Raw genomic sequence first — 12,213 nt, forward strand, 5'->3', positions numbered from 1 at the left:
GACGCCCTGGGGCCCGCCGCCTCCCCGGGCTGGATTCTCCCGGTCTTGAACTCCTTACCCCGAGCTGGACCCCTGCCCCCACCGCCGGGTCGCCCCTGCGGGTCTCGGTGCCAAAGCGGGCTCTGCGAACTCTCCAGCCCCGGGCACTCGGAGCGCGCTTGGGCGCCTAGGCGCGACGCAGGTGGGCAGTGCCACCACCGTCCCGGACCGGCCGCCGCTGGCGCCGAAGACCCTGACTTCGGTCCCTGGGAGCTTTTAAGCGAAAGTTCCCGGAACGACTTCCGGGGAGGGAGGCGCCACCTGTCCTTTCCCTCGGAGTCTTCCCCAGCCTTGGTGGGGCGCCCACAGGTCAGCGTCGCGTCGGGCGCTGCTGGTGGTGGCTCGCGGGGCTGCCGGTCACTTCGCTGCCAGGAACCGGGCTTTGAGCGCGCAGGGCGGCGGCCGTGGTTCCGGGCCCGCCCGGGGCCCTTGTGCTGGCGGCTGCACCTTTTTAAATTGCGCCGCCAGAGAGGGTCTTGAGGTAGAGGCGAGGGAGGAGGACCCCAGGGGGTTAGGGTGAATCTCGGTGCCTCATAGCCAGAGACCGGTGAGCATTTTCTGAGTGTGGAAGTGGACCGAGCGTGGAGGGGGCGGGAGGAATGGGTTCCCTTGGGCTTCGCCAGGAAGGAGAGCGGCACTTGCGCTCTCAGCCTCCTCAGGGACTTGAGCGTTTTTGAAACAGAGCGACTTGTTCCTAGAGGACTCTTTCTCCATTTAATGCCTGAACCAGGCTTGCTTCCAGCACTGGGCAGAGGGGTGAGACCTGCCAAACACTAGTTGTCTTGGATGCACCCGCAGAAACTTATGTTAAAGCATTTCATGCGCAGCACAAGGTATAACTGCTTTCTTCCTTGGTTGGGGCGTGGAAGAGGAGAGCTTTTCTATGAATCTGGCTTAGCTGTATAGTCTCAGGCAAGTTACTTCACCCATCTATGCTTCAGTTTTCTCATCTGTACGATGAGGGTAACAATAGTACAACTCTTAAAGGGTTGCATAAGGTTTAAGTTCTTAAAGTGCCTGATACATGGTAAATTCTACTTATGTAGTTGTTCTTGTTATCATTATGGCTGACATCTAACAGGGCATCCGCATGCCTAGCTCCCCAGTGAGGTGGGTATGGGCAGGCTCTTACTCCTTCCTTTTCTAAGAACCTGAATTATTCACACAGTGGTGTCCCCTTCGGCGCTGAAACACTTGGGCTTTGTGGTAATGTTTCCTGTGGTTAAGCAGCCTTTTGCAAAATGTATCTCAGAATATGAGATTGGAGATGACCTATGTCAAGGACACTGGTGGGAAATGGGGTCTCAAACCTTCTCTGGAAGCTCTAGGGTGTGACTGGATATTTGCCTCACTGAGGGGGAGTGGATAAGGCTGCACTTGATTTCCTTCAGGCTTTGGGTTCCCGGGTAGGCTGACACCCTGTCTGATCTCTGTGAGTGTGGGAGTGTAGTTAGGGGCCTGAAGACCTGATCTTGTCCCCTCCCCTCCATCAGTGGAGCCTGTCCCAGTTTAGCTTCTTTCTTTTCGTGTTAGGCCCACAGAAAGGAGTTCTGATTCAGGAGACTCCAGGAATCTCCTGAAATGTATATGAGATTGGATATGTGGATGAGATCTGCTTGGAGCACAGATGTGTATTTTTCCAGAGTGTTCCCTTTTCATCATATTCTGCAAAGGGCCTGTGCTCCATAAAAGGGGACTCTGAACTGCTGGTGGGGAGATTCTTACCGCTTGTACAGGAGCAGACCCAAGTTGTCACCACGACCTCTGTCTCCCAGAGGCGGAAGTGTACACATGATGCTTTGTGCCCCTGCTCAGGGTATAACTTCCATTGGAAAATTCAGGTCTGCCTTAACTTGAGAAGATCTGATAAAGAAGTCAGCTGGGGAAAGGAGAAGGCAAGCTGAAGGAGTAGGGACTGTTGGCCTGTGGTGGGGCCATTAGGAAGGGATGTGGTTCATGAAAATTTGAACTCAGAGTGTCTGAAGAGACTCATCAGAGTCTTTGCAAATGCTCTTCCTTCTGCCGAGCACATTCTCCTGCCGCTCCTTTTCAAGTCTGGCATGATCTTTCCCTTTAGCTTGGATGTGTCTTCTGTGGAGAAGATTCTTCTGACCACTCTGTCCAAAGCAGTCTGTCTTCCTTATTGGTACCTTTCCCATTCTCCTATTGTATTTTATTCATGCAGCTTCCCTGAAGTGGTCATACTCATGTATCTATTTATGGGTTTATTGTCTGCATCCCCCCAGGAGAATGTAGACTTCAAGAAGGTAGAGGTGCTGCCCTCTTTACCACTGAACTCTGGCCCCTTGCATACAGTAGATGCTCAATAAATGTTCCTTAGTGACAGAATGAATGAGCAGCCTCTGAGTGAAGTGGGTTGAGCTGAAGAACTTTCTTTTCTCCTTGAGTAAGCTCTGTGGTCACCATGGGGCTCAAACTCAAAGCCCCGAGATGAAGAGTCACATGCTGCACTGACTGAGCCAGCCAGGTGCCCTGGCCCCGGATATATTAAAAAAAAAAAAAAAAAGAAATTCATCCTTGGATGCATTATCTTAATGGTTTTTACAAATATTGTCTGATTCAGATCACTTTGCAAAGGCTGAACGGGTTGAAATGAGTGAAAATGAAATACTTTTATACATGATTCTGATGAACTGAGTCAGTTTGCATTGCTCTGTGGGAGATCACCGGTATGATGGGTGCAGTGGGATCTGCTCTGGAGAAGTTTGAAGAGGAGTTTTGCCTTCTTTTTCACTTAAATGATTACTGTTCATTCAGTTATGGAAATGGGTATACTTTTTCTTAAAAAAAAAAAAAAAGGAAGACTAGTTATTTGGAGTCCTAGCTCCGCGGGTGCCTTAGCCTCTTAGCTTAGCTCATTTACTCCATTTAGTCAAGAATCACTTCTGGAGGGAGGGCTCTGACAGCGGCCACAGAGCAGGCAAGAAGGCTGGCAGTGTCCCTCCCTTGTGGGGTTTACGTCCCAGTGGCAGAGATGGACAGTCGGCCTGTAGAGCTATAGTATGATATCGGAGTGTGGTCAGTGGAATGATGGCAATGAAGCTGGGAAGGAGATCCAGAGAGACCGCCCTGGAGGCAGCATTGGGTTAGGTCAGGGATGGTTTCTCTGAGAAAGCAGCATTCCAGCAGAAACCTAGAGGAATGAGCGAGGTGGATTTCCGGGGGAGGACAGTTTCATGCATGTGGACCCAAGGTTGAGGTTGAATTCCTGGTTTGACCAGTTGGCTCTTGAGCCCTGGACATGGTCTCATGGGGGAAGGGGGAGGGGAAATGAGGCAGTGTGGGCAGAACCTTCCGCACGTCCTCCCCAGATCCTAACTCATGGCTGGAGTAAGCTCTCGGAACTGTGGGCTCTCATGTTTGTCTAGAAGGCTTATGCCTTCCTTTCCGGAGGGACCTGGGGTGATGATGTTTCCTGAAATTGCCACCTGGGCAATGAACATGAGCCTCGGGGGTACTGCTGGAAGTATAACCCTGCACATAGTAAGACTTGCTTCCCCTCACCTGCCCTAGCCATGGGCCCCCTCCTCTTCTGTGTCATTTGGTCATAAGCACCTCATCACCTAGAGGGAACCACCTAGAGGGAAAGTAGTTACTTAGTGAAGCTTTGATGGAAAAAAAAATGAAGTGATGAAAATGTGTAGGATCATGGACCAGGAGATGCCCGCTTCCCATTTCCTCCACTGAGTGGTTGATTGGCTGATCCTTGGACGTTACTTAGCCAAGCATAAAGGAGGTATGACAGGGAGGCTCCTTGGAAAAAGTGACATCTAAGAAAAGAAAGGGATGGCTACAAGTTCCTTCTCTTAGAGGGTGGGGTGGGATGGAAGGGAGAGAGAATAGCATGTGCAAAGGTCCAGTTGAAGAGTTACCAGCTCTCAAATGAACTCAGATTCTCATCAGTTATAGCAGTGTGTGTGTGCCTGTGTGTGTACACGTGTGCATGTATGCATGTGTACCCTTGTATTGGTGTATTCTGTGGAAAAGTAACTGTCTTAGCCGTCAATAAATGCCAGTTCTTCTGAATGGCTGCGCCTTGTGCTACTGGGCTCTGACTGGGCATCCTCATTTATCTAGAACCTTCCTGTGGTATAGGTCTTCTCAGTATCCCCATCTTCCTGACTAAGAAAAATAAGGTGGGAAGTGGTGAATAATTTGCCACCTGTGTCTTTCTGGAGCTCTGTTCAGTTGTATCAGAGGAGGTGGAGGGGAGGGGGATCTTCCCAGAAGATTGATTCAGTGATGTCAAGAGAGCTGGGTGCATTTAAATTTCTCCTACAGACCTTCTTTTGGTGTACAGCCCCTGTGGAATGTCAGCTGTGGGAGGGCAGAGGCTGGTTCCCACCAAGTGCTCAGTCCCTGGCATGGTGAGGATTTGCTGGGGGGTTAAGGGATGCTCCAGGGTCTCTGGTGGCCACAGAACAACAAGGCGGGAGGAGGCCATTGCTTTCTTTCCCCAGGTGACTCCTGACGTTTCCGAGGTAGACCCGTGACTCAGGGCAGAGCTGGACATGGGGCCCAAGTCAAAACCAAATGCTCCAAGGAGAGAGGCTGGAGACCTTGGCCAGAGTTGAAGGACAAAGCAGTCTTGTCAGTGCCTTGCCTCGCTCATCTAGCTCAAGACTGAACTAGTTATTTAACAGCCCAAGTTAGTTATTCGTCCCGACACCCCACCTCCGCTTTATGATAACTTGTGGATCAGGATTTGCTGCTCCTGTGGATAGAACCCCAAGCCTGGAATCCATCTTTAATTCTGAGCTTAATATTTTCCTGGAAGCTGGGGCGGTGATCTAGCGTGGTGGCTGGTTTTAAGGCACATTGATATGTCTGGAGGTGGGAGGCGTCCTGGTTCCAGGCTCAGCTCCAGCATTGAGTTACTAGTGGAGTGACCTTGGGCAAAGTACCTGACCTCTCCAAGCCTCAGTTTCCATATTTGTGCGTGGGGACAGTGCTTGACTGGACCTTATGGGTTTGCTGTGGAAATGAATGCACAGAGCGCGTATCCTGTCACAGCCCCCGTGGTCATTCCCTGGTGACCTAAAGCAGACACAGGTCACTTCGTCAGGCACCGTGCTCACGAAAATTTGCTCAAACACACCAGGCGTTCTCATTCGGACTTGGAGACTTCATCGGGGTGGGTGCTACGCTATTGGAGACGATGGTATTTGGAACTAAATCTGGATAATGGAGCTGAGGGCACGTTTGTTGTGAGACAGATGCCTGGTGTGAAATGGCGTGAGATTTGGTCACGCCCAAATGGTCCTCCCTCCTGTCCCCATGGTCTCTCCCAGGCCTGCCCTGCTACGGGGCGGGGGGGGGGGGGGCTCCATGTACCTGTGGCTCTCGGAACCTGGCCGCTTCGGTGGACTGTTCTAGGTCATCTTCCCCACACCCCACCCCAGGTCACCTGCTGGACCCTCCATTGTGGTTGAACCCAACAGCCCCTCAAATGCCCCAGAGGATTTTTCCACCTTCGCAGCTCTTCCCCTGCTGTTCCTACTACTTGGAATACTCTTTCGCTCCTTGCAGAACATCCCACACTCCTCAACTCCAGGGGCCTCTTCCCTCTTTCCTTCCCTTTTGCCTAGAAAAAGAAATGCTCCTGCTTGTATTCTTCATGTACACAAATGTAAACAAATCGGAAATTATGGAGTAAAGAGTAAAGTTCCACCTCCCGCATCCCTGGCTTCCTTCCAGAGAGCACATTTATGATCAGCTGATTGGGTATTTCTCCTATGTTTTGATGTACAGGTGTGTGTACCTGTGAATGTCTTTAAAAACCGGCAGAATGGGCTCATTTAAAAAAAATTTTTTTAAAGATTTTACTTATTTTTAAAAAGAGAGAGAGAGAGAGGAGGAGGACCAGGGTGGAGGGAGACGAGACCATCTCCAGCTGACTCTGCACTGCATGTGGAGTCCCATACGGGTTCGATCTCACCACCCTGAGATCATGACCTGAGCCAAAACTGAGAGTCAGACGCCAAACCAACTGAGCCACCCCAGGTACCTCTCTTGGGCTCATTTTGTGAATTTTTCCTCATTTAGCCATATGTCCAAGAGTGCTTTCTCTGTCTATACACATCTCCCCTCTTTCTATACCCTCACCTCCCCCAGGGGAGGTACACGTTTGTGTGGACGTGTATTTTCAGTTCTCTCGGGTATGTACCTGCAGTGGGATTGCCGGTTTTATGGTGACTCGCTGTTGGATATTTTGGAGAACTGCCATACTGGTTTCCAAAGTGGCAGCGCCATTTTGTAATCCCACCAGTAGTGCTTGAGGGTTTCAGTGACTCCACATCCTCACCAATGCTTGTTATTGCCCATCTTTTTTTAATTATTGCCATCCTAGGGCGTGTGAAGTGGGATCTCATCATGGTTTTGATTTTCACTTCCCTATGGCTAGTGGTGTTGAACATCTTTTTTTTTTTTTAACTTAATTTTTTTGGTGCAGTTTTCGTTTTTCTTTTAATAATGAAATTGAGAGGAAAGTACAGAGATTTCCTTTATATTTCCTGCGCCCACACATGCACAGCCTCCCCCATTATCAATATCACTCACCAGAATGGTGTATTTGATACCAGGGATGAACCTACATGGACACATCATGATCATATGAAGCCCGTATTTTTTTTTAAAAGATTTTATATATTTATGTGACAGAGATCACAAGTAGGCAGAGAGGCAGGCAGGGAGAGAGGAGGAAGCAGGGTCCCCGCCGAGCAGAGAGCCCAACGTGGGGCTCGATGCCAGGACCCGGGGACCACAACCTGAGCCAAAGGCAGAGGCCCAACCCACTAAGCCACCCACGTGCCCCAAGGCCCATAGTTTACCTGAGGGCTCACTCTTGGTGTTGTGCCTTCAGTGGGTTTGAATGAATGAATAATGATAATTCTACACACAACTATAATATCATACAGAGTATTTTCACTGCCCTAAGAATCCTCTGTCTCTATCTTTTCATCTCCACTTTCCTGCCCGCACAAACACTGATCTTTTTTTTTTTTAAAGATTTTATTTATTTATTTGACAGAGAGAGATCACAAGTAGATGGAGAGGCAGGCAGAGAGAGAGAGAGAAGCAGGCTCCCTGCTGAGCAGAGAGCCCGATGCGGGACTCGATCCCAGGACCCTGAGATCATGACCTGAGCCGAAGGCAGCGGCTTAACCCACTGAGCTACCCAGGCGCCCCCAAACACTGATCTTTTTACTGTCTCCATAGTTTTGCCTCTTCCAAAATGTCATATAGTTAAGATCATGTGGTACGTAGCAATTGGTTTCTTTTACTTAGTAACATGCATTTGAAGTTCCTCAGTGTCTTTTCATAGTTTGATAGCTCATTTCTTTTTGGTTCTGAGTGGTATTTCATTGTCTGGATGTATCACAGTTTATCCGTTTACCTACTAAAGAACATTTTCGTTGCTTGTAAGTTTTGGCGCTTGTGAATAAAGCTGCTATAAACAACCATGTGCGGGTTTTTGTGTGGACATGTTTTCAGCTACTTAGGGTAAATACCAAGGAGTGTGACTGCTGGTATGTGTGGTCAGAGTATATTTGGTTTAGTAAGAAACCTGCCAAACTGTCTTCCAAAGTGGCTGTACCATTTTGCATTCCACCATCAACAAATGAGAGAGTTCCTGTTACTTTACATCATTTGGCCAGCATTTGGTATTGTCAGTGTTGTGGATTTAGTCCATTCTAAAGGCTTGGGCTGGTATCCTGTTGCTTTAATTTGCATTTCCCTGATGACATATGTGGAGACTCTTTTCATGTGTTTACTTGTCAGCCATGTATCTTCTCTGGTGAGGTGTCTGTTAAGGTCTTTCTTATTTCCAATGCAGGTTGTTTGTTTTCTTATTGTTGAGTTTTAAGAGCTTTTGGCATGTTTTGGGTGACCGTACTTTATCAAATGTATCTTTTGCAAATATTTTTTTCTAGTCTGTGGTTTGTCTTCTAATTCTCTTGGAATTATCTATTGCAGAGCAGAAGTTTTCAATTTTTTGAAATCCAGCTTATCAATTATTTCTTTCAGATTGTGTTTTTGGTGTTATATCTAAAAAGGCATCACCATACCCAAGGTTTTCTAGGTTTTACCCTATGTTATCGTCTAAGGATTTTATAGTTTTGCATTTCATATTTATGTCTCGGATATATTTTGAGTTAATTTTTGTGAAGAGTGAGAAGTCTGTGTTTAGATTCATTTTTTTTTTTTTTGCATATGGATGTCCAGTTTTCAACCATTTGTTGAAAAGAATATCTTTGCTCCATTGTTTTGCCTTTGCTCCTTTGTCAGAGATCAGTTGCCTGTATATATGTGGGTCCATTTCTGGTCTCTCTGTTTTTTGATCTGTTTGTGTTTTTGCTAATACCACACTGTCTTGATTATTGTAGCTTTGTAATAAGTCCTGAAGTCTGGTAGCGGCAGTCCTCCAACTTTGTTCTTCTTTAATATTGTGTTGGTTGAATATCTTTCCATGTGTTTATTGGCCATTTGTATATCTTCTTTGGAGAAGTGTCTTGTCAGATATTTCACCAGTTTTTAAAAATTGGGTTGTTGAGGTGCCTGGGTGGCTCAGTCGGTTAGGCATGTACCTTCGGCTCAGGTCGTGATCCGATCCCTGGGGTCCTGGAATCAAGCATTGGGTCCCCGCTCCGTGGGGAACCTGCTTCTCCTGCTCCCCCTGTTTGCGCCATCTCTCTGTCAAATAAATAAAGAAAATCTTAAAAAAAAAATGGGTTGCCTTTTTATTATTGATTTGTTTTAAAATTTTTATTATTGTTTTTAAAGATTTTATTTATTTATTTGAGATAGAGTGTGAGAGAGAGCAAGCAGAGGAGGAGGGGAAGAGGGAAAGGGAGAAGCAGGCTCCCCACTGAGCAGAGAGTCCCATGTGGGACTTGATCCCAGGACCCTGGGACCATGACCTGAGCTGAAGGCAGACGCTTAATCAACTGAGTCACCCAGGCTTTGCAGTAACTTTGGAAATCGAGAAGTGTGTCTTCTAACTTTGTCCCTTTTCATGATTGTTTTGGCTATTCTGGGTCCCCATATGAATTTTAGGATCAGCTTGTCAAGTTTTTGCAAAAAAAGATTCTAATAGGAGCCATCTGATTGCAGAGACAAAACCTGGGGACATCAGCATCGATAAATATAGTGTCGTGTCTAATCTAAGTCCGGAGACCTCAGATAAAACATTTAACTCCTGAACGTGTGAAATAGGAATGCCTCTAGCACAGACTGAGCTAATGGCAGACCTGGCTTCCATTTATCTGAGGGCGTGATGGTGAGCCCTCGAGATCTTCCCATACTTCCCTGCCTCACCAGAATCCTGGTGAGAACTGGCACTCCCCGCCCCCCACCCAACCCTGGCCCCCCAGCCCTGGAGGCACCAGGGAGTGCAGGAGGGTATCCGAGTGAGGCTGCATTTTCACTTGTTCCATCGATTGAGCAGAGCTAGGATTTCATTTAAGGAAAGGGTTCTGCTAAAGCAGTTTTTGCCTCTTCCCCGCCAAACTGGCATCATGGTTTCAAGAATGGAATAAAAATAAGAAAGGAATACTATCACATAATAGAAGATTAGTTTACACCTCTACCTGCATTTATGCATTCCAGATGTCATGCTTTGGCACAAGTCCACCATTGTGTTCTTACAGAAGAAGAAGTGAAAAGTGAAGTGCCTATGTGTGTGCCAACAAACTGCTTTTCCAAACTGAAGGAACAGCCCAGGGAACTACACTGGGAAATGCTAACACACTCCACCTCAGCATGCTCTCTGCTGGGGCGAGGGTCTCCCTTTTAAACAAAATGGTGCTACTGTGTGTGAGAGAGGAGCTGTTGTTCCAAAAACAAAACAAAACACAGTTTAAAAAAAAAAGGAATTAAAAAAATTATTAATTTGCGGAGATTTTTAGTTTGTTTCTGGAGGGAAAGAACATGCTAGGCAATGGAAATTATTTTGAGATCTTCAAAACCCAAGTTCCTGTGGTTTAGCAGGTTCCCTTTACCCAATCTGTTAGATCAAGCTCTTCATGGGGATTTTACTTCCATTCTTTAGTGTGGGGTGTGGGTGCATGCCTGTGCACATGGAAAGTTAGGGGAAAAACACAGTGATACAACCCAGGCCCAGAACAAGGAAGCCTGTTACAGAGCTGAAGTTCCAGTCTCCGAAGATGCAGCTCAGCTGCCCTTGTGTAACCTCTTCCCATGACACACCTCCCAGGGGGGTGCAGGGGACGGCTTCGCCCCAGCGTGGCTTTAATTTTACAAAAACCCTGTGCAGTCTTGCAAACTCCAGTGGTTTTCTCAACAGATCACTCGCATTTCATATGTTCTGGGCTGGGCAGGGCCTCACTAATCCTTGGCCAGCACTGTGAGTCAGAAAATATTTAAATGACCGCCGAGGCCTTTGAGGAGAGAGAGTTGGCAAGTGGATTTAGGGAGGTGGGGTGACTCTTAAACAGCACGGCAGCAAATGAGTGGCAGAGGGATCCGAGGGTGAGCAACCCTGTTTTCTTACGCTAATAAAGAAAGTTATGTTATCTTTCCAAATGAGGTAATAACGATGATGCTACCGAAGGCTACTGAGCACTTATTATATGGTGGGAGTCTGGCTTTTCCTACCTGTGTCTGACTGTGACCCACTTTAAAAAATAATAAATCTATAGACTACCACTTGGTGTATTTGCATGTATGAGTGCACACGTGTGTGCAAGCACATGTGTATCCAGAATGAAAGTTTGGTGAGACAATACTTACCTTATGTATGTTTAATGTCCTCTAATCATTCTTTTCTACATTAGTGGATTTATGATTTTTTTTTTAAATGATGGCTGTGAGACCCTCTAGATTTATTTCACAAATAGGGGAAAACCTACTGTTTGAAAAACTCTGTGCTCGATGGTTTGCTGTGTGTTTTACATGTATTATTTCATTTAATCCTCACAAAAACCTCAGGGAGAGGGTACTGTGTTATCTTCATTTTTGGATGGGGGAAAAAAGGCACAGAGAGGTAACTTGCCCAGGGTCACACTGTGAGTAGTGGAGCTGGGTTGGAACCCAGAAAGGCTAAGTCCTATTACAAGTTCATGGCGTGAACCCAGGTCTTGTACCTGTCTCCTGTAATGATTAGGGAAGAAGGTATAATTTACTATCCTTTAAAAAAAATACTTATTTTTAAAGTAGATTCCACACCCACTGTGGGTCTTGGACTAATGACCCTGAGATCAAGAGTCACACACCCTAGCAACTGATCCAACCACGTGCCTCTTAATATCCTAATGAGTTGTTACAGATTGAAAAGGTAGCCACAAAGCAGATACAAAATTAATACCACTTGTTTGACTTAAAGTTGCATTTAAAAACACATATATCCACTATGATGGCTTTGATCAATACATAGATGTTATTCTTCCTCAGTTGCTTTATTTTGTGGGTTTTTAATTTTTTTAAAAAGATTTATCCATTTAAGGGCACCTGGGTGGCTCAGTGGGTTAAAGCCTCTGCCTTCGGCTCAGGTCATGATCCCAGGGTCCTAGGAGCGAGCCCTACATCAGGCTCTCTGCTCAGCAGGGAGCCTGCTTCCCCCACTCTTTCTCTGCCTGCCTCTCTCTGTCTATCAAATAAATAAAATCTTTGAAAAAAAAAAGATTTATTCATTTATTTTGAGGGAGGGAGTGGGGAGAAGCAGGAGAAGAGAGAAAGAAGGAGAGTCCCAAGCAGACTCCATGCTGAGCAAGGAGCCCAATGTGGGGGTCGATCCCACGACCCTGAGATCATGACCTAAGCTGAAACCAAGAGTCAGACGCTCAACCACCTGCACCACCCAGGTTCCCCACGTAGGCTTTTTATTTTTATCTTCTTAATCATCTGATGACTTGAAATTTCGTGCAAGTACAGATAATAAGGGATAATTTACAATGGAAAGTAAGTAGTTTTGGAGGTATATTAGTCAGGGATCTCCAGAGAAACAAAACCAACAAATTCAACAGGATGTTAATATATAAAAGTATATAATATATATAATATAATATATAATGATGTGTAATATGTACATATATAATATATGAAGTATATAATTTATAATGATATATATTATATAATATACAATGGTGTGTATGCTCTCTCCCTCTCTCTGTCTCCATATATATATGATATATG

The 12,213-nt window shown here is 46.3% G+C and overlaps 2 protein-coding genes across 2 annotated transcripts in view; one reads left to right on the forward strand and one right to left on the reverse strand.

The window, feature by feature from the left end:
• Nucleotides 1–12,213, forward strand: part of ARHGEF3 (Rho guanine nucleotide exchange factor 3) — a 316,269-nt gene that overhangs the window by 133 nt on the left and 303,923 nt on the right. The window lies entirely within an intron of this gene.
• Nucleotides 4,134–4,573, reverse strand: SPATA12 (spermatogenesis associated 12). The gene is given in 5 exon segments (XM_044254856.1): nt 4,134–4,190; nt 4,192–4,298; nt 4,301–4,364; nt 4,366–4,426; nt 4,428–4,573. Coding segments are annotated over 5 exon segments (435 nt in total).

Source organism: Neovison vison, chromosome 6, assembly GCF_020171115.1.
Source record: "Neovison vison isolate M4711 chromosome 6, ASM_NN_V1, whole genome shotgun sequence".
Taxonomy (NCBI): domain Eukaryota; kingdom Metazoa; phylum Chordata; class Mammalia; order Carnivora; family Mustelidae; genus Neogale; species Neogale vison.